The following is a 25658-nucleotide window of genomic DNA, read 5'->3' as shown; positions in this document are numbered from 1 at the left end:
TTATTTACTCCAGTTTCACTCTGAGCTTCTTAGTAATTCTCAGAGGAGAGCCAGCGTGGACTTGAGTTGCAATCTGAAGCTACATGAGGTCAACAAATATTTCAGAAAGGAGAGAGTAAGGAGTGGCATGGACTGTATGTTAACAAACACCCAACTTTAATGACTTCACAATTAATGTTTAACCTGGAATTGCCATTAATCATGCTGGTCCTCAGGTTCTTGGCAACTACCACAAATTGTACTTGTGCTAGTTTTTTCTCTCATAAAATCTCTCAGGTTTATTTATCTGTACCAAGTACTTATATTCTTAGGATTCAATGCTCATATTTAAATCCTTTCACCCTGTTCCCTTGGCTTAACACAGAGAGGTATGAGAACTGTAAGCTTTTTCTTTTCGATATTATTGAAAGTTCAACTTAGTATTCATTTTGCTGAATTTGCACCAAGTAACCATTTTGAATATTCAACATCTGCTGCTGAGTTTAGCAAGATTGTACAGTAGCTTGGGATCTCACTCTGAACTGGAGTTTGGTAATGGGGAAATGTTTGTTGAGGCAATGCCTATTTATCAGGCCCTACACCTGCTGCAGCCTTTGTGTCTCTTTGAAGATGCCCAATGACAACAAATTGTTGGCTTTTTCCCCCTAGATGGTTGCTCAGCTAAAGGATCACCTTATGAGACATCTACAATATGTTGGAAAAAAGAAGATTGACCAAATAGTTTTGGATTACGTTGCAAACCTGGTTAGTTTGATTTCATAGTCAATGTTGTGGGCAAGTGTGTATTTGTTGGATTGTAAGTCCTTGGGTGTGTACCAGTTGTATATAGCATGTATTTGGTGAGAAGAATTTGTTTTAAAGATATTTAAACCTGTTTTTCAGCCTAATACTGTATAAATTCATAATGAAAATTATTATTATTTAAATATTATTAAGAGTTGTACCAGTCACTCAGAATACAGAAGAAACAGTTCAATTTACAGCTTATGCAAATATGTTCTACTCCCAGAAATAAAATGGAAACTCATCCTGAATGTTTAAAGCCATTAGATCCATTTGGTTTCCTGTAAAACACATTGCTGCAGGTCTTGAATAATGTAAGTGCCACCAAGAGAAATAAAAAATTAACAAAACAAGATGTCATTACAATCTGACGTGGGTAAATCACCACCACTCCTACACAGTGTCCTTGGTGCACTGTGTGTGTGACAGGAGACAGTTTTGCATTAAGAAATCCTTGTAAACTATTGTGAAAATTTGCCTTCCAAATTCTTATTTTTCTGTCTTTCATCCTCTTAAGAGACCTTTAAAAAGAAAAAAAGCTACAAAACCCAATAACTGTTTATCACAAAAGTTATGTACTTGGTTTTGTCTGTCTCAAGATTGTGCCCTTTAATTGCAGAATGCAGAGTCCTCAAAAGCTTGCATGGCAACTGTCCCTGCCCCAGTGTTCAGTAGAAACTCCCCACAGTGTTGTTTTCTAGGGATGAAAACCTTGGGAAACTTCCTTGAGGCTGCTGATATCTGCATCTCCTGTGTGAGTCAGTTGCTGTGTCAATGTCACAGTGTTCTCTGAACCACTGCAGCCTCACTGCCATTCCTGACTGTGCAGGCCTCACTTTGACAACTTCACAAGTTGTTTCACTGGTAATTGGCAGACTTTTATGTATCTGTGTAGGAAAGAAACTAAAACTGGTGCCTGATTAAAATAGGAACAGTACAACATGAATCAAAGCTTTGTACCTGAAAATGGTGCTGAAAAAAGCCCAAGCGGAACATTTATTCTTCTTTGATTCAATTTCTAATAACAGTTTCTTCACTTTTAGTAAAAGCTAAGATAAAAAATGTGAAAATATCTATTCAACCTTGATCTGCAAGGTTAAATTATTGCAGACTAAATCTTGCAAAACAAATCTCTGCCCTCCCCACAAGCAAACTCTCATGACTAATTCTTTCAACTCAATTGACAGGCTTATTCTTAGAAAAGTTACTATAAATAAAGATAATGTGCCTCTAAAAAATGCTTCTGCTTTTTGTTAGTGCATCTTACATACTGTTTGGAAATCTTTAGAAATTATTTCATTTTTAAACTTCTGTTTCCCCTTATCCCAATTAGAAACTCTTACATCTCAAACCTTTCCATATCCTAAATGTTTCAGAGTTCTTTAGGGAAATGAACTGGTTTGAGTCTTACTGCAGCTCTCTGTAGCATCAGTAGTGAGAACAGAACTATGGAAACTAATGAAACAGGAGGAGACTTGAAATTTGACTGTTTGCTTTCATAAAGTATTTTGCATGACATTCAGGAACCCAGGAGTGGCTGAGATTAGGCTCTGTGGTGAGTAGTCACTGTGTAAATCAATGGCAGCAGAAGCTGGAGAAGCCAGAACTTGGGAGCATAGAGTTTCTTGTGAAACAACAGGCAAAGGCTGATTGCTGTCAGAGAACTTTGTGTTCTTGTATACAGAGAAGTAACGTGGGGAAGTGTGAATGGCACCTCAGTGGGAGTTCCTTGTTTGCTGAGGAGCTCTGCAGAGCTGGAGAGTGCCTTGCTCCCAGTCCATGTGCCACCTCTCCTGCAGTGGTTGTTGTGTGTCCATAGGCTCTCTCTCCTCTGCAATCACTTTATCTTAGCTTTGCTCCACATCTGTTTCTCTCACTCTTTTCATTTCAGTGAGGCAGGAAAGGGGAGAAATAACTCACAGAAGCAGTGTGACATTTGCTGTCCTAGCAGCAAGTGGAAGGGGAGGCAGGGTGAGCAGGCAGACCTGAATAAACTGAAATTTCTTTGCAAATCGCTGCAGTAGCTGCATGTTTTACCCGGATATCTGTGGCCAGCTGTCATCTGATATAGGCTCAGCTGCAGAGGAACAGAAGATAGACACCATTTGGATTTGAGGTTCCTCAGGAGGAAGAACTGTGTCATGCTACTGCACAGGAGGGGATCTGAAAGACACCAATACCTTGTCTCATAATTCCCTTTTCTCCTTTGCTCCTGGTTCTTCTATTTGACTGCTTTGAAGTCTTTCCTGTAGAAACAGCCAAGGAAGCTGAGCACTTGTGATTCCCAATTACTTTAGGACAACCTCAGTTTCTTTAGCACCATTGCCTGGAACTGTAGATGTTTCAAGACAAGGTGACAGCACTGTCAATCAAGGCCCTCCTGCATGTGCTGTCTTGCTGTTGGTCGTGTGTTCTCTCATTAGTTTAGAGCACTCCCAAGGGAAATGGCTTCATGTATGTGCCCCAAAAATCTTATTGTGCATCTGTTACTCAGTGGAAAATCACCTCCCCTGGTGTAGCTCTTAACTTGGCTGGCCCAGACACCCACTGCTAACCTTGGACAGGAAGCTGCCTGTGCTCCTTCCATCAGACAGATAATGCTGCCTTTCTCTCATGCACATTATCTTGTGTGCTATGTTCTGAAAAAGAGATTGAGATGTGGGTTATCTTTCTGTATGTATTTCCTACAATGCCAAGGGTAGATACTGATCTCCAAAGTGAGTTGTGCTGTTAGTGAGGGTATCACATCACAAACATTTATGTATTTAAGATGCAAGTATGTTGTGATAGTTTGGATGATTATGACTTAAGAAGTTAGTGTTAGAAGTTAATGACTTTCTGTGCCCTGTGTTGTTAAGCAAAAAAATACTTATTCTGAAGTAGCATACTCTTGAAAACCCTTTGTGTTGCACAAAAAATGATTGGTGATTTTGGAGCTTGTAAGAACCTTCACTTCAACACTGATCCTTCAGATCTAGCTGCAGCTCCTGGTGCAGAGGCCTTAGCTGCACCCTCTGTGCTGGCCAGAGGTCAAATTCATTCCAGCAGCAGGTGTGGTTCTTCTGACCCTTCTGTGGAAACTGGAAATCACTTAATTTCCTAGAAAACTTGCTGTACTTCAGAAAGATTAAATTGGATCTTTCCACTATATCTAGAAGGTGTGGAGATGGCAAGTATTAGGTAGGTATTTTGCATCAGGCAGCTGTGCAAGCCTGGCTTAAGTCATGGTGGGACAGGAAAGGTGCTACTTTGTAGAGCTTTCTGACCAAGGAGGAGCACTCAGGAGCATTACTGAAGATGAATATTCCAGTTCTGGCCTTTGCCTGTGGATCTCTCCTGTGTGTCCTGTTTCTCCCTTGCTCAGAGCCTGTGATGAGTCAGACAATGGAGAGGGCAAAGAAAAGGGTTCCTAACTTCTTGTGACACCTCTTGGCAGAACAGGCGTCAGACTAGTTTCCTGAGTTTCCTGGGATTGATTGATTGCTGTACTTTGAGGGCCAGAGATAAAAGGTGCAGAGGAAGTGTCTCAGTTGTGTTACTGAGATGTGGAAGTGGTTACACATGACAACCATGAGGAAGTTATTCAACTCTTCCGTGCATGGTTTCTCTTTCAGCTGCAGAAGCTGAGAAGGCCCAAGTGAGAACAGGGCTTGTGGCTTTGGTATATGCTGACTGTGTGTGGTGGACGTCAGTTTGGGAGCACAAAAAACAACAACATGGGCCAAGGGATTGTTTCACTTCACTGGGGACAGAAAGGAAACTCAATAGATGAGGAGAGGCATTTACTTGTCTCATTTTTCCTCCTTGCCAGGACTAGATCTGTGATTCCTCCTGCAGACTTTTCTTGGCAAACTGAACATTCCACTGTCTTCAACGTTATCCACTTTTGCTGAGCCCTTGGGACTGTTCCTTGCCAGATGCTCAGCCACTTGGACACTCTGGTTTTGCTTTCACGGCAAACAGATCTTTGAGAATTTGCTGCAAGAGCTTGAGATCAGTTATCTCCAAGAAGCACAGTGTGTTAAGTTGCTGTATGTCTTGTATGATGCTTTGATAAGCTGGAAGCACTTTTAAACTGCTGGAATAGGGCAATTTCATTACAATTCAAATTTTAATGACTTTACCTTTTAAGGCCCTAGAGAAAAAAATGAAGACTTAATAGGAGCCCCATGAGAACTTTTAAACATAAACTGGTGTGTGGAATGAATGAAGGCCAAGGGCCTGCTGTACTCAGGTTCCTGGAAACACTCAGTCTTTTCTTTTTTGTTTTAGCTGAATCTGGTGCATCGACTAATGAAAGAAGTTTGGAGGAGATACCAGCTTCATTCCTGTATCTTCTGCTTGTGAGCAAGTGATTTGTTAAAGTTTTCAGCCTGCCTTTTAAATTATGGGTGTAATGATTTTGGTCTTCATCAGTAGAACTCCTTTGAACAGTCAGTGCTTATGCTGCTGTCAGTGTCAATGTTACTGTCACTTATTCCTCTTAAGGATCCTGCTGGCCCTCCCTGGGCCAGTGTGAATATTAACCACATAGGCAGCATTATGGCTGGAGTTCAAACTTGCTGAATTTGGAGTGGTCCTAAGCTGGGTGGTGGGTGTTAAACACCTATAAAAGCCAGGTCACTTACACCAGCACCCTTTTATCTGTTGCTGCTGATTCCGAGTACTGCTGAGAGCCTTGTAAATGTGCATCAGTGAATGGAGGAGATGGGGACACCACAGGCTTTGTGTGTCTGCAGCACTGGGCAGCTGGTGCTGGCTGAGACACCTCGGGAAACAAGGCAGCATCCCATGACCCTTCATCCCAAAGGCAGGCATTCAGTGCATTCCCACTATGGCAAATTGACTCTCTCTGCAGGAGTGTGTGGGCACCCACGGTTCTTATTGTCTTGCTACTTTGTTAACTGCAGTGATGAGAGAGGAAGTGCAGGAGAGTTTGCGGTGTTCCACATCATGAGTCGGATTCTGGAAGCAGCAAATGGCATGTGCATGCCTTTACCTCCTGGTAAGTTCTGTGTTTTGCTGTTTTAATCATAAGTGAGAAGAGCAGTGCTATAAATTCCTCCCAGCACAGCACTGTTTGCAGCACATGTCAAGTCAGCTTTGGCAATATTGACATCTATTCAAGTCAGTTATAGAGGGGAAGGCCCTTGATGTACCTGTACAAGTGAAATGAAGCAAAGCTAAATAGTTACTGGAAACAGAGAAAACTAAACAGAGGTTTCCAGTGGAATGCATGGGTGCAGTCTTATCTTAGAACTAAGATTTACACTCTGTTTACATATATATATTTTTAGTCAACTGGGCTTCAGTGTCAAGAGCTACAAGGGAAAATCCTATCCTGTAGCAGATAGAGTTTTTTCTCATGCTCTTGCCCAGCTAATAATTTTCCTGAAGAGATTACTTCCAGTCTTGATGGAAAAGCTAGTCTTGATAGTAGACTTTAATTTCCTAGAGCTCCTCATAATTATTTACAGCATTTTCAAAGCACTTGCTTATTTTCATTAGGGAAAGACATCTTGACATCTTAATATCTTAATGCTTTCCAATTCTGTTTGAATCTTTCTGGGTTTTATTTCCTGGTCTGTCTTCAGTCACTGAAACTGCTTTTGGTATGAGTTTGTCCCTCAGTCTGTGTGGGCACAAATGCTGCCACAGGGTGTTACATGACACAAGACCATCATCAGGCTGGTGTTGAAGGAGAAGCCGAAGTGTTAACACTGCCTGTGGGACTGTCTGGGTGGCAATGACACCCTGAAGGTGGTGAGGCCTCAGCTTTTGATTAATTAGGAGGAAGAGGGAGATAAAAGACAAATGAATAGAACAATTCAGATATAAAGCGACAGCTTGGAGATGTTAAGTGGCGGTGTATGACTTTAAAGACTGTTTTCAATCCCCTTAGCTTTCTTATTTCTGACAAGATTGTACTTGAGAGGATTAAAGGATGTGTAAATAAGACTACCTGACTTGATAAATTGATTTCCTCACCAACTATAAACAATCAGAAATCAAGGGAATTGATGGCTTTAGCTAGATTAATTCCAGTCTCTAAAAGAGAATTAGAAAAATTACATATTGTACCGAACAAGTTTGTCTCTTTCATAGGTTTTCACACTCTGCACCTGGGTCTCGGTGTTCGATGTCTCCCTCTGCACACTCTCCTGCACTATATTGACAGTGGGATCTTGCAGTTAACAGAAACGTGTGTCAGGAAATTGCTGAAAGGTACAGTGCACATGGTATTTCATTTGTTAACAGCCAGCTAACTGACTCTTTCAAGCCACTCCCCTTGGACACAGGTTATATTGCCCAGGACACTCAGCTCTTGGAGTGCTGTTTCAGTGAGGGCTGTAGCTGATGGTGTTGCCTGCCTGAAAGGAGAAAGTTTGGGCTCAGGTGATGTGATTGGTCTCACCACAGCACACAAAGGAATATCTGTGTGAGAGGATTTGAGTTTGTAGTTTTTCCACTTGAGACTTCTTAGAAAAGCAAATACTAAAGATCATCATAGGATTTGTTGGGGAATTTCTGTGAAAGTGCACACCTGTGTGTGAGGAAGTTAGTCTGCTATCCAGCCCAGAGCTTTTGCTTTATGTTTGGAATGAGAGGAACAGGTCTGTCATGCTGACCTCATGGCTGGGGAAACTTATGGAGCAGATCATCTTGAGTGCCATCACATGGTGTGTACAGGCCAACCAGGGATCAGACCCAGCCAGCAGGGGGTTGTGAAAGGCAGGTCCTGCTTGACAGCCTGAGCTCCTCCTATGACCAGGTGACTCACAGTGGGTGAGGAAAAGGCTCTGGGTGTTGTCTGTCTGGACTTTAGTAAAGCCTTTGACACCATTTCCCACAGCATTCTCCTGGAGAAACTGGCTGATCCTGGCCTGGATGGGAGCACTGTTCCCTGGGGATAAAACTGGCTGGACAGCTGGGCCCAGAGAGCAGAGGGGAGTGGAGTCACATCCAGCTGGTCCCCAGTGGGGTTCCCCAGAACCCAGTATTGGGGCCAGTCCTGTTTAATATCTTTGTCAATGATCTGGACAAGGGCATTGAGTCCTTTCTCAGCCACTTTGCAGATAACACCAAGTTGGGCAGGAGGGTAGGAGGGCTCTGCAGACAGATATGAACAGGCTGGATTGATGGGTAGAGGTCAATTTTGTGAGGTTCAACAAAGCCAAGTGCTGGGTCCTGACCTTTGGTCACAACCACCCCAGACAGCATCACAGGTGAGGGCAGAGTGGCTGCAAAGCTGCCCAGGGAGTGCTGCTCAGTGATGGCTGAACATAAGCCAGCTGTGCCCAGTGATGTGCTATTTCTCCAGTGTCCAAGAAAAGGGACAACAAAATATGCTGTATCAGTCTATGCCTGATCTTGGTAAATGAAATATAAACTTGGAGAGTTGTGCTCAGTCAAAGTGCATTTGAATTACTCTATAAATTTTTATATAAAATGGTGAAGTTATGGACAAATATACAGAAATATATTTGTACGCATGATATAAATGTAAATAATGGACCTTATTTATGTAACATAATGTAAATAATAGTCTCTGTTTAAAATTGAAATTTTCATTTCACTAAGGAAGTGATGTTTATTCCGAATGTCTTCAGTGAAAGTTGAAAGTTTGTTATGTGATTAGTTTGTTTGATTTGCTTTTTTTCCTGTTGCTTATAGACCTGGATGACACTGAACAGAATGAAAAGCTGAAGTTTAGTATTGTCATGAGGCTTCCAGAGGTAACTAATGGCTTTAGATGTAATTACTTGGATTTTGGAATTGATAGGAAAGTCCTCCTTGTGTGTATGGTCAAATCAATGAAAGACTTGCCTGTGATTCAAATATAACCAGAACATCCACAGTTTCTCCATCTGCTGCTCCTGGACTTGTAGGATACCCTGATAACTTAAATTATAGATTTGTCCATAGTGTTTTACAGAGTCTCCAATATCCTACAGAAGTTAACAAGACTGACACTGTTCTGCTGAGACTTATCTGCATAAGGCAATGATGTTTAAAGGGGCTTTATGGGGGTTTTGTGTGTGGTTTTTAGCATGCCCAGAGGCTTTCTCACTTGTGACCTCTGTGTTTGGTTTTATGCACTTCAAAAAATATGGTCAAAAGCCGGTACAGTAGAAGCTGTAAAGTTGTATCATACCACAGCTTTGTGGCAGGGATGAATTACAAGATAACCCCTCAGTTAAACCTCACAGTCTCGCCCACTGACAAGCTGACTTGACTGACAAGCCACAAGAGCTGGTTACTGGTCCTCCATGAAATGTTCCAGCAGAATGGGAGATGCACTTCTCCTTTTCCCCTTTTGCTCTTAGTGCACAGCACAGGACTGCAGGGGAAGCACGAGATGTCAAGAAGCAGAGGAGTTCCAGGGATCCCCCTCGGGGAATGCCTCACTGCAGAACAGGCTTTTCTCCACATGAGTTGCCCATTGTTTGCTCGTTATGTGCTGTCACTTATAGTTCAAATGGCCAGAAGTGCTGCTTGGGCTTTCCTCCAACAAAGGCTTCTTTATTTGGCAGCAGTTTTGGGAAGGGGTAGAGGAGGAGAACTCCACAGGATGTTCTTTGTCCTCTGTGTCTTGTTTTGGGGCAGGGCTGGTGAGCTGGGGTCAGCACGGGGCCCCTGAGTTGCCAGCCCTGGGCCTGGTGCGTGGGGAACTCCATTCCAACCACGCTCTGACGTGAAGGGCTGAGCTGGGAGAGATTTAGGGAACAACTGCTGCTAGCTATGCACAGTAGACTCAGTGCTTTATTGTATCTATTTACAGCATTGGGAAAAAATGCCAGGAATAGTCTGTTTGCCAGAAAGGTCACTTTGGGGTGACTCGGACTATTTTGAGCAGGTTTCATGCAGTGGGTGACTTCAGTTCAATCAGAAGAAAGGATTTAAGCAACATTAAACTGTACAGCATTTACTAAAATGAACAGTTGTCTGTATTGCAGTACAGCTGAAGGGGAGGGGCAAGGGAAGATCTACACAGGGAAAATAGCAGAAGGTGGAACTAATTTCTTTGGCATATTCGTTGGGATTGGAAACTTTGAGAAACCTGATTTTGAATCTCTTTTGACTCTGGGAATGTGAGTCAAAGTTATCACTTTGCAGGATGATGACCTGAATAATGGGATCCAGACTTACATTCCCAGTATCCTTCCTTGCCAGCGTTCTGCTTGTGTAAGGTTCCTTAAGACTGAGCCTGAGAAGCCCTGTCCTGAAGGAGCTTTGAGGAATGGGGCATCTATCTACATTATTCTTTGGGGGAAGAATAGATTCAAATCAGTCACAGTAAAGGATAAAGGTTCAGTTAGTACTTAAGTACACGTGTCAAGTGGAACAGTGGCGCTGGGACAGACCGGTTGAGGTGAGGACTGAGTGATGAGGTTTTGATTTCCCACATTTTGAGAACACACTGTGATCTCTTAGTTACTATGAAAGGAAGGCTCCATGGCTAAACATGATGACCTCTTAGCCCCTGACATCAGGGGCTGAAAGAAAAGCACATCTGCATTACAGCCTGGATTTTGTGTCAGCTTTTTCTCTCTTTTCCTCTTTCTAAGTTTCCACTGTCCCGTGTTTATGTTCTCAGGTTTTGGGGTTTGTTTTTGCTTACTAGGCTCTTGGTCAAAAGGTCCGCCAGTACTGGAATCATCCAATAAATGCAAATTTAATAGCACGGAAATACGTGAAACTTTTGCTTGAGAAGCTGGGAAACAGGCAGGTAAGAGCACAGAGGCTGTTTTAAAATCTTACACTTGGACAGTGTTAAGATTCCTGAGCTTTCTGTGGGCTATAACACACTAAAGAAACATTGAAACCTTGGTGCAACTGTGTGACTTTGTGAACTAAGGTAAAGTATTCTCCCTTACAGTGCAGCAGGCCTATCCCTGAGAACCTCTCTGTCCCCGTGGAGTTTTTGCCACTGAACTACCTGACTAATGTGCTGGCAGAGATAGAGAATCAAGGTAATGTTAATTCTGTACTTTGGAGGACCAGTGATCATTACCCTTTGATGCTCATTCAGTTGTGGCCTGCCTATATAGTGACATTACTGAGTTATTAAAACTCCAGTGATGTCTGAACACAAGGTTTGGTCACCTTTCTGCTGATGGAAAGTGTCAGGGGCCAAGAGTCTCCATGTATGGGTGTCATCCTATTTGGGGAGGAAAAAGTGTCCTGGGCCAGTTCATGCACTTGCACTAACACAGCCACTCTGCTTCAAGCTGGGTTTGGGTCTCCAGTTTGGAAGTCCGTCCTTCAGAGAGGCTTCCCTCTGTGTGGGTTATAATTTACTTACATCCCAGTAATAGGTTAGTTTTTGCCATGGATGAGCATCCAAAGGGCACCACTGAAAGCTGTAGGTATTCTGGATGCATGAAAACCCATTTCTATTACCCCTTATCTTTTGGTATTGTACATGAAGATGTTTAATAGACTGCAGGACTGTAAGTCTACAGAAGCATGTACAATTTTGTAAATATTTCCCCCCATGTTTTTCTAGGTGTACATCCATATGAAAAACAAGACCATGTAAATGCAAGATTTGTAGAGGAAACAGCACTTAAGCACACTATGGCACTTCTGGGACTCAAATATTCCTGAAATAACATGCTGTTGAAGAAGGCTGTCAAGCTGTGGTGCCTTTGTAAAGTATTTATTTAAATGCCATGTTATTTTCCAAATAACCTGCAGTTTGGGTAGTTGCCAGTACTGACATGAGCTGCTCAAAACAGTGTTTAGTCCAACAAACTGAGGTTGAAATTACTGACTTCTAGATAAATCCTAGAGAAATGCATTTGACATAACCCCAGGTTTGAAATGTGGGTTCATTTTGAAGTGGTAAAGGAGTGGAACAAAAGTGGGTGTCAAAACATGCTGTGAAAATTGGTATAAATGTCACTTTTTTAACGAGACAATGCTGGAAAAGGCAGTCCAGTTGTACAGTAACAAGAACCATTAACCGTTTACTTGGATTAATAAAAGGATTTCTTGGTATGGTTGTCTAAAGCAGGTAAGAATAACAAATGACTTTTTTATGTCAGGCATGAATAAAGAGCTACTCATTCCTTGTGGTGGTATCAGTTATCATGACAGTTTATGTAGGGGGTTTGTTTGTTTGTTTGTTTGTGGAGTTTTTGGGTGTTTTTTTATATTGTAAGTAATATAGCATGAGAAAAAAGTTTTCGAAATTGATCTTAACAGTGGCTTGGTCAGAGTTTTACATAATTCTTTCTTACAACATCTAGTGTTACAGTTCAAACTTCAGCTTCAGAAAGAAATTAGGCAGGCTGTTTTTTCATTTGTTTTCAACTTCTGTTTTTATGTAACTGAGCCAATATTGTTTGCTCTTTTAAGTTTTGAACTGTGACGTTAATTTAAAATGGTAATAGCAATTTCTTCCAAAGAAAAAAATTGCCAAGTTGTGCCATGCTGGATTTCCGCAGCTTTTATAGAGTTTTAAAAAACCCTACAAAATTCCAGACTATTAAACTAGACAATTTGATATATTTAGGAGGTTTTCAAAACAACCTCTGATATTCTCTCTGAGTAGTTTCCAATGATGCTCCCTGGTCCTTACCACTGAAATAAAAAGATCCAGTTCCTGGGAGTGACATGGGAAGTTCATGGTCACTCCCTTGTCGTTGCCATCACTGAAGCTTTAGCTTTCTTAGTGACTGCATAGTGAGAAGGAATATTTTTCTTAATATAATTAGAATTTCTCTGGCAAGTGTAAACTCCAATCCCAGACTGCAGAAAGCCATGTTGGTGTATGTGTACAGGTGATGGCCACTTTGTATTATATTAATAACAGGAGAAGATTTTCTATCTGTTTCTTTTTAATGAATGTATTATAACATACCTTCAGATGAAATAAAACTTCACCTGGGGAGAAAAAAAATATAGCATGAGAATCACTCACTTTTCTTGACACTTTGAAATACTGCACTGCATTTGGGATACCAGGAGAAAGGATTCTGGATCACTGAGTAGTTAGCTGTGCTTTTGGCATGAACAAATACTTAATTTTCAGTATGGAATTTGGCTCAACACCAACAGATCTTCCTTCAGTGCTGTGTAAATGCTGCTGACTCTTGGGATCCAGCAGCTGGTAATGGTCTCTCCTGCTTCAGGTCTGTTCAGATTTCAGATGGCTTTGCAGGAGGCTTTTTGAAATGTCTCAGACTCGAGCTGGGCTCGCTTGGTCTGAAGGGAGCCATGTGGGGCTGCAGCAGTGGGAGTCTCTCCTGCTCCTTGGGGAGAGTGAGGGCATTGGCAGGCACTGCACCGTTTTCCTCCTCTGCAGGGTGCTGTCAGAGAAACACAGCTTAGTCACACAGGGCTTGTGTGCTTTAAAACTCCAGTGCTCTCCTGAGCCAGGGTACAGAATCCAAGACAAAGGAAACACCATTAGCCTAATCCCTGGCAAGCCTGGAAAGCTGAAGGGGTGTTAGAAGGAAAGCATGAGGTTTGACCATGAAGATGTGAGTTTGTCCTTTTAAATAGCAGACTGTTTGAGCCTGTCATGCTTTTGTTACCTGTCAAGAAAACAGATTAGATGAACTTTTAATAGATCTAGTAATTGTGCACAGAACATCTGGGGGAACAGTTCTGTTCCTGAATACAATTACTAGAGTAGGCCTTTATTCACAGCACTGAAAGGAAGCTTGAGTCACAGCATGAGAAGTTTCATGACAGAAGTTTCTTATTCTAAACTATTACTATTATTATGTAGGAGCTCTCTGCTCTGGGAGCACTGACCATCTCAAGGAAGAGGCAGTGTCCAGCAGGGTAGGGTTTCAAGAGCTGTTTGCCATGCCTGCCCTCAGTGCCTTGCTCAGCAATCTGATTTCTTGCTGCTTCTAATCTGATGCTCATTGCATCTTGTATGTGGGAGGCATTAAGCTTACTTCTCCTGAACCCCACACTCCATCTTTTGCAGCTTTACCTTGAAATCCAATGAAGAGCAGTATTCCACTGATGGCTGCCCTCCCCTTCAGCCACAACACGCTCACACAAACTAATAATTAAAGATGAGATTTTTAGTATATGATCTCCTTAAGATTCAATGACCAGCTCCAAGCAGTGTTGCCAGGCTAGAGTTAAAACTCCACAAACCCACTGTAGTAGTTGTCTCTATCTGTACCATAACGTGCACTGGCTCCTGGAGCTCTTGCAATGTCTCAATGTCTGACAAAAACTTACTTTAGCTCTGGTTTCAGCTGCTGCTTTTTGCATCTTCTTATTGCGTAGGATCTTCCACCGTTCCTTTCCTGCTTTTTTAGGAGGGGAAAGGCCTTGACTTATCATCAATGAAGCAGTCATCACAAATTGTTCTTTATCTCTGAGTTCCTGCTGGAGTTCAATAGCAAGTGCTTGCTTCATGGCTAACTCTGCAAAAAGAGCCCTCATCTCCTGGGTTTTGTAATTTATCTTCCTCTGCAGGTCATTGCTCTGGAATGCAAAACAGCTGCATTGTTGTTAGAGCTTTCCTTCAGGCACTCACTGGGCATGACACTTGGGTCAGCACATGAAAGTAAGCCCAGCTTGATAACGTTTTAAATAGTATGAAATCCTCCCATTTCGAAGTACCTGAATTTCTGATCTTACTCTCCTTATCTCCTCCCTTGACCCAAACCCTAGGCTCCTCCCCTGGATTACCAGATAAAACCCTACCACCTTGTCCCTGCGGGACTCTCGCTCTCTCTCTTCGCCTTCTCCTCCTTTCCCAGCTCGGGAAGGAGGGAAATAAAATGGACCCTCGTGCTTAACAGAGAGAGACTTCTTTAGTCTGTTTTCTCTTCCGGCGCCTGTACCTCCCTGGATCGATAATCACTGTAGCCACGCGATGCTACAAATAATAGCTTAATTCTTGAAAATTACTTAATTTTTGTGATCACTTAGAACAAAAAAATATTGGCTGCTGAAGAAGTCACATTAACTCCAATACAAGAAAAGAAAAGCACATTTGTCTTTGCTTGTCCTTTCCACCTGAACAGCAAAACGCCCCCAGCCCTCAAAGGCCTGGGACCCCAATTATTTTTGAGTTTATACACAAATAATTTCATAATAAAGCTGGAATAAGCCAAATTCCTATGAGATAATTGAGTGATAATGCTGTTCCAGGGGCTGTGGGTTTGGGACATTATCCTTGGAAAGGAGAAAAACAGAAAAGGAATGTGACAGAAATCCTTGAGTCTCACTGCAGATGGTTTAAAAAAAACACAACAACAAAGACGCTTCAATACTCTTTAAGTAACTAATTGGAACTGGGAGAACCAGAGCACTTGTGAATGCAACGTTTGGCACACTGCCATTCTTACAGTAGTTTATTAGCCCATGGCCATCATTTCACAAACACAGTTAACAACCATGATATTTCTGTGTGTGTTTAAAATTAATTACTAAAAACCATTTTAAGCTTTCATGTTTGCCAAACCTATTATCTAAGAAAAATTTCTACCCTGGCCTTGTTTTACATCAATTACTTAGTAATTTTTTTTCTGTGTTTCCCTCAACTCTGTTCAATTTGCAGGTTTTTAATTAGGAATATGGGAGCTGGGAGCATTTTTGGTCTTTCCCAAACAGTATTACTTGCAGTTAAAAGAAAATAGCTATAATTTTATTTTAAAAACTGTGTTGGAAATTGTTTCCTGTGTGATTCTCCCTACCTAAACAACAGAAGAACTTTGAGCCAGATACCAAGTTCATCTTTTTGTATGTTGGAGTAGAATTTGCCTGGCCTTCCTTTATTTCTTTTTTTTCCCCTTATTTCTTTTTAGCCTTTGACCTGTTTGTTGTGGAAAGGCTGTTAAGTACATTTGCAAAAGGAGGATCCTACAAAGTTTCTAAGGATCTACTTCAAAAAGAACTAATTCTATATTTTGGTGAAAGGTATCATTTATGGAACAACTTTCTTTTTAAAAGAGAGGACATTCACCTAATAGTTTTGGTTTATCTGTATTACTGTTGCTATTCATGTCTGTAATTTCTGATGACTGGCTTATGATTTGCCTCTCAACGTTTCCAGCCACTTTTGTAATTTGCAAGTGAATCACCTCTTGCCCAGATTCTGTTTTGTACAGGCTGGCAAGCAGAGCCTGCAGTGCCCTTCTTACCCTCTGAGCAAACAGCAGCACGTCCTGCTTGCTGTTCTCCACCACAGCACGGATTCTGTCCATCAGATCCGAAATGTTCTCGCTGAGAAAATCTATCTTCAGCAGTCTCTGCTCCTTCTGCACCAGCTCTGCCTCCAACTGCAGCAAGAGAGAGGACACAGTGTAAGGAAAGGACAGAGGAAGGTGCAGCACAAAACATTCTGTGATTGCCTTGAGCTGCTGAAATAATACTGGTGAACAGTCATAAACAAACACCTTCACTATCAGATTTGTCAAATTTACACCCTCTCTGCCAAGGATCAGGCCCAAATTGGTTCAGCTGGTTACTGTCAGTCGTACATTTCTTCCATATCATACCAGGCCCTTTCGGGGACAGGGGTTACACCATTGTTACTGCCTTGCTGTGCTTTCCTTGAAAGCAATGGGGCTTTTTTCTAGTAATTTATTTTAATCTTCTGGCCTTGAGTCACACCATAATGGAAGGCTTCAGCCCTTACTTTAAATACTTTGCTCTTCCTCATGCTAAAACTATGGGCTCCATAAATGAATTATAACAACAATGACTTTAAATCCCAAGGAGATTGAACTAAACATTTAAACTGATCATGACTCCAAGAAAACCTTCTTCTTAATTTGTAGGCTGGTGATAGCAGGCTGTGTTGTGGCCTGCTCAGCTATGCAGACCTCCCTCCTGTCAAGGAATGTGGGACAGTAAAGCAAAAAGATCAGGTAATTCAAGCAGCTGTGTTCAGGGTCTGTCTTTACAAACTGGATTTCAAAAGAAGGACTCTGAGGTGTGCTCAGAGCTTGCTGCTTCAAGAGCCCTTTGCAAATCCCGTCCCAAACACTGAACATAGTGGGAAGAGTTTTGTGCTGCCATAAATGGGACAGACAAAACTATATAAGAAAATGCCGGGTTTTTAACTTCTTCCCCCCCACACAGAGGGCTCTGAAACTGGCTTTCCATTGGACCTATTGCTTCCCTCCAAGTCTCTGGGGCAGTCACCAGGAGAGGTGCAGTCATGTGTCAGCTGCTGGCCTGGCCTGGCTGCTGCTTCCACCAAGCTCTCTTCAGTGGCTCCTTCTTCAGCAGGGAAGCAAAGCAGTGGAGCCCAGCCCTGACAAGGGGCAGTGTTTGCTTGTGTGTCACACTGGCAGACTTTGAAGAGGCTGGCAGGTCTGTCTCCTGCTCACAGCACGTGGATAGTGGTGAAACAGCTCATGGCCAGTTAGCAAAGACTGACAACCCTGTTTGTTAGCAGTTTATTATTCTGCATTTATCTCCCTCTGCTGCCTTTTCTGTGCCTTCCCCTAGTGAGCTGGGTCTGCACTGAAGTGCCAGTGATGTGAATGGAGTCAGCAGAGGATGCTGCAGAGCCAGTGGTACCTCACAGAGCTCCCCCTCCCCAGCCTCTCTTGGAATAACTCAAAATGTCCCATGTCCAGTTGACCTGCAAAACAGATGCTAGGCTGGAGTTCACGATAGCGAATCATAATTATTTTGATTCCTCTTGCAGAAAGTTTATTTTAAAACTAAAAGACACTATTTGCATTTTCTAAAAGAGGCCAAGCACAGCAGCATAGTTTGTGATATGAGAAGTGATGATACCTGTTCAATCCTTTTTAGCAGCTCAGGTGGAGATGGGTCCTTCCTTCCCACTTCTAGCTTTCTGTTCTCATTTGTGGCATCAGCATGACTGTCCTCCAGCTGTTTAATCTTGTCCCTGCACTGGGAATACTAGCAAACAAAGAGCCTCAACAGTTATTTACTCCCACCAAACTCATCCCCAGACCTTAGTCTGGAGAATTCAACAGACAAGCTTTCCTTTTACTGGGAAGGAGGGCGGGTAACATAAAATTATGAGCCATTTAAAATTTTTCTTTTAAAAGAGAACTACAGTGTGACAGTCACAGGACAGAGGAAACTCTGCCATTTAACAAAAATTGAGTTCAACCTGTTTCTTGGTCCTCTGGTTACTTTTTGTTTTTTATCCTCAGGAATACAATAGAAAGCTCTCCTTTCCCTGTTGGTCAGTACCGAAGGTCTCACCCCTACCAACATCCAAGTTTTCTACACTAACATTCCCAGGCATGTGTCCTGAAGTGACTCCATAGTGACACTGAGCAATGAGGACTGGGGACTCACAGAGACAGGTGTTCCCTGACCTTTCCCATGTGGGACCTTCCCATGGAATAATGCTTCCCAGAATATGTTAGAGGGACATCCAGGCTCAGTGTAAATACTCACTAAGGGAGTGACTGGGGCCATTTTTTTCATGTTTGGAGTTGCAAGACTGACAGTGGTGGGGCTGTGTGCTCTGCTGTGCATCTGGCTGTCTGTCAGTGAGCTGTTAGCACTGACATAACACTACCCAAGTGTAAATGTTAACCATCCACTGCAGGTGATGACTGTTGAAGGAAATAAGTGGTCCCAGGCTCTCAAAGGTATGAACAATCACCAAAATATAAAATAAATGTTTAGATGTTGCCAGGATGAAGTTTGTCACTGGAAATTAACAAGTCATATTTAACTAGAAAACAGAAAACTGACATATATTCTCAGGTGGCAGTGGAACATTACCAGAACACTTAAATACTTATTTTCCAGGTAAAAACCCCACACAACTCATTCCTGTACACTTTGTCTAATAGCAGCTAAAGTAAAAGCCTTAGATGAGTGTAATGAACAATTTCCTCAGCAAGCCACCATTCTGAACATAGCTAGGTACTGAAAATTATATTTTGCTAACAAATAGCTAAAACTCAAGCCCAAAATACACAGAAAGGAAGAATGTAAAAGAAGGGCCAGCACAAACAGCAGGATGCAGCTTTGCTTCCAATGATCTTTTCTATCTGGGGCCAAATTTCTCAACCACTAACTCAGGGGAAAATGCCTTGTTGGGGGCAGTGGTATCTTAATGAGATTAGGGGCAGCTCACCAAGGAAAATTTTGCAGGACTGAATAGTTAATTTAGAGAAGGACTATTGCACCAAACCACTGTTCAAAAGCCATTAAAAAGTTTCGTGTTAAATGTAAATAGCTTTACTTCTAAATGCAATATGAATTGGAAGTGATCAGATGCAAGGCAATCCAAAAGTATCCAAGTGCATTTAGAGATAACCATGCTATTCTGTGTCTGCTTAAGTAACATGACTACAGGCATCTCCATTTTTTTACTAATTTGTAGTGTTTTCCTTGGAAAAGACTATCTGAGTTATAAGAGATTCTAAGTCTTAAAAATTTTAAAAATCCTTTCTTTCTTAGAGTGGATTTGATACAGGGGATAGGAAAAGACTGTAGAAGAGAGGCTTTTCTACATTGTAATCACTTGGAGGAATTGTTGAAGGAGGGAACATGTCTAGATAAAGCAACTGGTCTGAAAAAGTGTACATTGGGTGCTTTTTTGAAATCTCAGAGAAGGTGGGTGAGCTATGTACAGCACTAGAAAAGGGCAAATAAAAGACTGTTTTAAGAAATGGGGCTGGGGGGGTGGATGACAGATGGAGCTATAAAACCATCGATAACTTCACTTTCTGAAGAATAAATCTGGAACACATAATTAATTTTTCTTCGTAGGCATCAAGAAGAGAAAAAGGACAGGGCTAACAGCCACCACAGGTTTGTTGGGTCATGCCAAACCAGATCAATGTCTACTATGATAATTTCACAAGTGTATGGATGACAAATAGTAGGTACCATACAGTTTGATTTTTATATAGCTTTAATATTTCATATGATATTCTCATAAACAAGCAAAATAAATGGGTTCTTGATTAAAATACCTCATCAGTAGAATGAGGTTAAGCCCAGAGAAACTGCAAGAATTTTTTGGAAAAGATTCAAATTCAAAATTAACTTTGTCTGAAAAAAAGGTCCGAACTAAAAAGATAATAGTAAGTAAAATTGTGAGTTGCTACATGTAGGCAGGAAAAATTGCCTGTACAAACACAGAATAAAATCAGCTGGTTGGATGCCCTTTCTTTAAAGAAGGGCCTGGTTGTTACCTACATTAACATGAAGATGAATCACTATGTCATGTGTCAAGAAAGGTGCCACCATACCTGGATGCAAAAGCAGGAAGGTGACCTGCAAGATGCCTGAATGAATCCTTTCACTCTCAGCCACAGGTACCAAGCACTGCACCTCAAGACAAATAAAAACTACATTGCCAAAACTAAAAGAAATGCAGAAAAAAATGATTAAGAAAAATCTCTAAGAGCTGATTGAAAGAAACAAGGTTGTGTAGCCTAGCAAAAAGATGGTAGAGGAACATGATTAATGTGCTTCTGGTAACATGAAATGTTGCAGAAAGGAAAAGAATGGTCTATTTATCATGTCCCTGGAGGACAGAATACAAACCAATATTCTTACACCACAGCAAGAAGGATCCAGGCTAAAGCCCATGAAAACTTTTCCACTGTTAAAGAAAGACTGGGATAGCTTGCTTGGGGAAACCTGTTTCTCAGTGGTGGCTTGAAAGCACAGTTTAGTCCTCCCAGGAATGACAAACAATCCAGTGCTGGTGGGGGAGCAGATTGCCTAGATAAATTCTTTATCTCTTTACTTGTTCTGTTATTCTATGATATGGTGATATAGTCTGGAGATTTTAATGTATTAAAACCTGGACAAATGTTGCCAAATGCCTCAAATAAACTGACAGCCCTTGTATGTTGCCTGAGCTCTAAGGCATGAAATCCTATCTACAGCACTATTACAGCTCAGCAGGTCTACGTGTTGGACTAATTAATGATTAATGCTAAGTATTTCTCATTGATGCATGAAGGTAGATTAATTTTTTTGGGTCACTTCAGTCAGCAGGAACAGTCCCTTGATGTGCAGACCCAATTAAAAGTTACATAGTTTTATGCCCAGAGAAAACCACCTTACAGTCTCACCAGGTACTTTTTGTGTAAAGAAGTGCCTGTAAATACTTTTATTTTAAAATCTTTACCTGGGGATTAACAAGCCTACCTAGTTCATGCTACTTGCACTTGCTTAGAAGAGGTCTGGTCTTGCTTCAGATGATGGTATTTTTTTAGCTTAACTATTCACCAATGTTTTGTGGAAATAGGCAGCTTCTGATGAAAAGCATACAAGTGGAACATCCATCACTTTGATGATTAAGCAGCTCATGTGGAATGTAGGAGACCCAGGGGAAGTGTTTGTTCTTGCTGAATTGGCACACAGCCCTGATCTGGGCTTTTCTCCTTCCCAATGGGCACTACAGCTGCTGAGATTATGGGTCAGTTTTTGCAGTCTGTAAATATTTCTGATTTTTTTTCATTGATAATAATGAAAATACCCAGTCCATGTTACTACTAGCACTTGCTTCAAAGAAATCTGGTATTGCTGAAGACCGAAGGAGGCAGGAAGGTTAGGAAAAGAGGAGGGCAAAAGAGGCACAGGTAAGAGATTCAGCCTGTCTAATCCAGACAGTCTGTGACTGTGGTAACTGAACAGAAGCTGAGTCAGATTTTAACATGAGGTCAAATCTGTAATCAGTACAGGAACCAGCAGTGTGAATTTGGCAGCCATCACCAGAATTAAGATTTTGGCTCATGGCTTTTGTTTAAATCATGGAGATAAATCCAAACAATTTGAAACTGCTTCTCATTGAACTTAATTCCTATTGGAGTGGGAGTAAGAGTGTTAATGCCAGAATAGTGGAGCATAAGAAGATAAACAAGTTAACTGCCAGTTTGAGCCATGTAATATTCAGTAATCACAGTATCTAAATTTTAAAGGTTGATAACTGATATTTGCCATTGTTCACTGGAAAACTCCAGACTTGGGAACATTAATTCAGACTATTGCATGCATAATATCACACCACTCTGTATTTTCCTAATTTTTAATTGTATGTCAACATTGCAAAAAGATTTAAAGCACCTCCAACAACAGCCTCCCTTTAACAGTGATTTTAGGTTTCACATGAACATCATAAAGGAAAAAGTTGCAGAAATGCAGAACAGAAAATCCAAAGTTTCATGATTGACCCTGTCAGTTCACAAAAACCATCCGCATTTTGCTACTACTGTATTTGACTCAGTGACTCTCAGTCTCACTTTAAATCTGATTTGAAAACTTTGGAGTCTTTAAAGTTTTTTTTCCTTTAGAGTTCTGGTCTGATGGTTTTGGTTTTTTTAAAAAATTTTTTGGTTTTTTTTGGAGGTTTTGGTTGGTTTTTTTAATACTGCCTCGGTTCATCATTTAAATCTGTGATGGCTCTGTAAAGTTCTTTGGAGCATGATTTACATGAGGTATTAAAACATGTATTATGTTTTATTCTTGTAGCAGAGCAAACAATTTCTTCAAAAGGCCAGAAGTAAGAGAATAGTGCAAGCACTATTAAACAGTGAGCCACAGCTCCCTTTGATGCAATTTGAAAGGCAGTGGTACCCCCCAATTTATGATTTTGTGCAGTCACTAAGAGAGTATGTATGGGAAAAATTACCATCTGGAGATAAGGTCAAAAGTAAATGAGGCATTTCAGAAAGCAAGAAAAGAATGTCCCAAGCACTGCAGTTTGTTAGCTATTTAATGCTATTTTGTAACTAGAACTAAAACTTACACTGTTTTTCTCAAAAGAAAGTATATGTGGATTATATCATTGTAGGCAGCAGAGTTTCCAGAGTAGGCTCAGGGTCAAGTGTGAATTGAGTTATTATTTTAGAAATTTGATGGTCTAAGTGTATCTCCCACCCCTCCACCTACTCCATCAATACAGTTTTAACAAATTTTATCTACAGTCCCATTTTTCCCCCATGACTCCCATTCTCCAGCTTAGTCATACTGACATTTCAGGCTGTGGGGAGGGTTAGCTGGAATTCCATACCCAGGAAACATTTGGCATGTGTGAAACAAAGAGCATGAGCCAGTTACACATAAGCATAGAAACTCATCTATGTGAAGTTAAAAACATATATCAGTGTTTTGCTACACAGGAGTATTACTAGACTTGCTGTTTTAAGAAACCTTGTACATCCAGATTTTTTTTATTTTTTTAATGAAATCAGTTTAAATTTTAAAATACAGAATGAGAGTAAAAAAAGGCTCCCTTTAACACCAACCTCTGTCTGAAGTCTCACCAGATTGGCATCCAGGGCATTCTTCACTGTGAGCTGTTTCAAACACAATTTAACCTCTCTTTTTTTCTCAGCTACCTTCAGCTTCAGCAAACTGATCTTTTCATCCATAGCTTGCATCCTAATTTCTCCATTTCTACACAACATCTCTTGCCTGTTTATTTTTTCATACAAAAAGCCTAGTTCTTCTTCTCGTTCTCTGAGCAAAAGAGCACTGAAATAAAGCCAAAATTAAAAGATAATTTTTTAAAAAAATAAATATTCAGTATATTCCATTCAAGAACATAAAGTAATCTTAAAATATAGTAATAATCTGTGAAAATGTATGAAGCTTTCACAAATATTATTTTAATCTAATGACAGCATTTTAAATAAGTAACAAAATAATTGCAATGTGAAAATCAGAAAATAAATTATTGAAAAGGTGACTCTTGTCTCTCACGTAATTTTTAAGATCTTCTGGCCTTCCATAGCCTTTAAAACTGGATTAAGATCAGAGAGATCTAGATAATCTGAATTTTTGCAGACACCTTATCTGTGCACAGTGCACAAACAGAGCAGGAGGCTACAAGTTCTCAAGGCCAAGCTACCATATTTTTTTGAATAATAGTTCTGAAGCATGAGAATGATCACCAGAGGAGAAACATACACATAATGCAAAGCAGCACTGGCAGTGCGGTGAGGGGGACTGGTCAGTGAAACATTGCAGTGCCACAGACCTTTAGCAATCCTAATGAGGATGCTCATAAGCTGAAAAGTATTGTTGCTTCATGAACATAAAAATTAAACACTACTTCAGATCAAATTTACAAATGTACCTCTCATTTTGTTGCTCAATACCCCTTTCACATTTTTTGCGTAGCGTCAAAATTTCCTCTTGAATGTGTGCGGCTGCAGCAGTAAGTTTGTCAACATTCAAATACTTTTCCTTTTCTTTATTGTCTAGAGTCTCTTGTACAAGTTTGCCACAATCCTTTTTCATCAACTCTTTCATTCTCTCATTCTTTTTAATCTTCAAATACACATCCTGCAATTTTCTTTAACATAACAGAAATGTGGGAATATTTTCAGTCCTTTCCATTTGAAATCAATTTTAGCAATTAAAAGCAGAGCTTAAATTTATTTCTCAAGCACTCAAGGGCTCGTCTATATCTTGGCTTCACAGAAGCTTTACAAGAAGAAGAATCTCTGAGAGCAGGTTTTTTTGCAAATTCTTTCCAACTTGAAAAGAACTGGATTCTGGCTCAAGAAAAATTCTATATAGGGAGCACTGCACTACAGCTCTTTTATTCTCTACCAGGTACCCCAAGTAGCAATAAAAAATAAAGTTTAAGAGCATAGGCATAAACTGTGATGAAAAGTCTTAATGTGTAGAAATTCTGCTGTTCTATTTAAATAACAATATTTAAATTATTTTGTGGTTGCAACTCAGATTTCTCCAAATTTATTGTTTATAAAACAATATGTCACAACATTAACACAAGAAAGAAATTATTAGATTGCCCATTTGACAAATTAAAAACCCAAAAAACCATAGTGGGAGATTGGTGACAAGATCACATAAAAATAAAGAACAGATCTCATTATTGTCACCATCCTTGTTAATCACTGGATGATGGTCCTTCATTTAAAAGACATATTCTTGTCACCAAATACTAATAGTAAATAATCACTATGTACTATCTCACAACACAGAATTTTGAGTTATTACATTTGACCTGTGGTATCACTTCTGGATCCAGACACAATTTTATCTACACCAGGAAGATATTCATGTTAACATCCAAAAGAGGTAGTGAAAGGAGAAGCAAAGCCTCCTATTAAAATACAGACCTGCAGATGAAATATCTTCCCTTATGGGCTCCATCATTAACTTGCTGATTTGCTGTATACAGGGCAGGGAGCTGCTTTCTTTCATTTCCCCCACATGTATAACATTTTGAGTACCACAGGGTATTACTGAATTTAATTAAACTTCTGTAAGTCAAGCTTCAGACTGAAAGTATAACAGTATTGCAGAAATGCAATGTGTTTTAAATATATTTTGAGAATTTCTTGCTTTACTTGGACTGATACTCTGTCCTCCAAATTGCATAGGTTGCAGTCAGTGCTGCTGATACTAAAATCTATTATTGGGATTAAAAATATTTTTCATAGGCAAGACAGTTACTGAAAACTCAATACCTCTGGCTAATTTTAAATCTAGTTTTGCAGAGCCAAAAATATCTACTGGATCTGTACTGAGTAGGGACATCAATAATAATATTTCTATATTTCTGATATCTATACAAAATATATGTCCTTTTAGCCTTTCCCCCCCTTCTTTCATCAACTGGGAAGGCCTCAACATTTTAGCACAAAATGTCCACTTGTACAGCTTGAAAAAATCACTTCAATGTCTGAAGTTCTACTTCTGTTTTTAGCTATCTCTGGCATGACTTTGAAACCAAACTACTAGGAGATTCACAAAAAATACTTAGTGTATTCTTTGTCTGATTGAGAAATTTTTTGGCACCTAATAATGAAGTGTTCAGAAAATAAAAAGAAAAAAAGTTATTTTTCATTACTTGGCTTTGGTTTTCCTGTTTTGCTTACACAGGTGGCTATCCACTGTCTCCCTACTTGCCCAAGTACAGATTTCCAAGACATTGTAATTCTGTCTAT

General features: G+C 40.5%; 2 protein-coding genes across 5 annotated transcripts in view; one reads left to right on the top strand and one right to left on the bottom strand.

Moving 5' to 3' along the window:
• Window positions 1-13968, top strand: part of GSAP (gamma-secretase activating protein) — a 45957-nt gene extending 31989 nt beyond the window's left edge. For 3 of the 4 annotated variants that reach the window (XM_083860268.1, XM_083860269.1, XM_083860267.1), the window contains 8 exons: window positions 649-744; window positions 5056-5126; window positions 5694-5788; window positions 6889-7008; window positions 8458-8519; window positions 10409-10513; window positions 10664-10757; window positions 11294-12798. In XM_083860268.1, the coding sequence (XP_083716394.1) occupies window positions 649-744; window positions 5056-5126; window positions 5694-5788; window positions 6889-7008; window positions 8458-8519; window positions 10409-10513; window positions 10664-10757; window positions 11294-11394 (744 nt within the window). In that variant the 3' untranslated portion in view covers window positions 11395-12798. Of the gene's footprint in view, window positions 1-648; window positions 745-5055; window positions 5127-5693; window positions 5789-6888; window positions 7009-8457; window positions 8520-10408; window positions 10514-10663; window positions 10758-11293; window positions 12799-12823; window positions 12924-13732 lie in introns of those variants that run through there. The other variant, XR_014589959.1, reaches the window with a different exon arrangement.
• The window catches only part of CCDC146 (coiled-coil domain containing 146), a gene marked incomplete at its 5' end in the record, with an annotated part of 60419 nt that continues 47591 nt past the window's right edge, over window positions 12831-25658 (bottom strand). The window contains 5 exons of the mRNA XM_083860627.1: window positions 12831-13100; window positions 13996-14244; window positions 15909-16046; window positions 17518-17646; window positions 22980-23208. Of these exons, the coding sequence (XP_083716753.1) occupies window positions 12930-13100; window positions 13996-14244; window positions 15909-16046; window positions 17518-17646; window positions 22980-23208 (916 nt within the window). The 3' untranslated portion in view covers window positions 12831-12929. The remainder of the gene's footprint in view (window positions 13101-13995; window positions 14245-15908; window positions 16047-17517; window positions 17647-22979; window positions 23209-25658) is intronic.

Source organism: Zosterops lateralis (genome assembly GCF_965231275.1).
Source record: "Zosterops lateralis genome assembly, chromosome: 4".
NCBI classification, from domain to species: domain Eukaryota; kingdom Metazoa; phylum Chordata; class Aves; order Passeriformes; family Zosteropidae; genus Zosterops; species Zosterops lateralis.
Note: the sequence above shows the minus strand (reverse complement) of the source record. Positions and strands in the feature narration are given on the sequence as shown.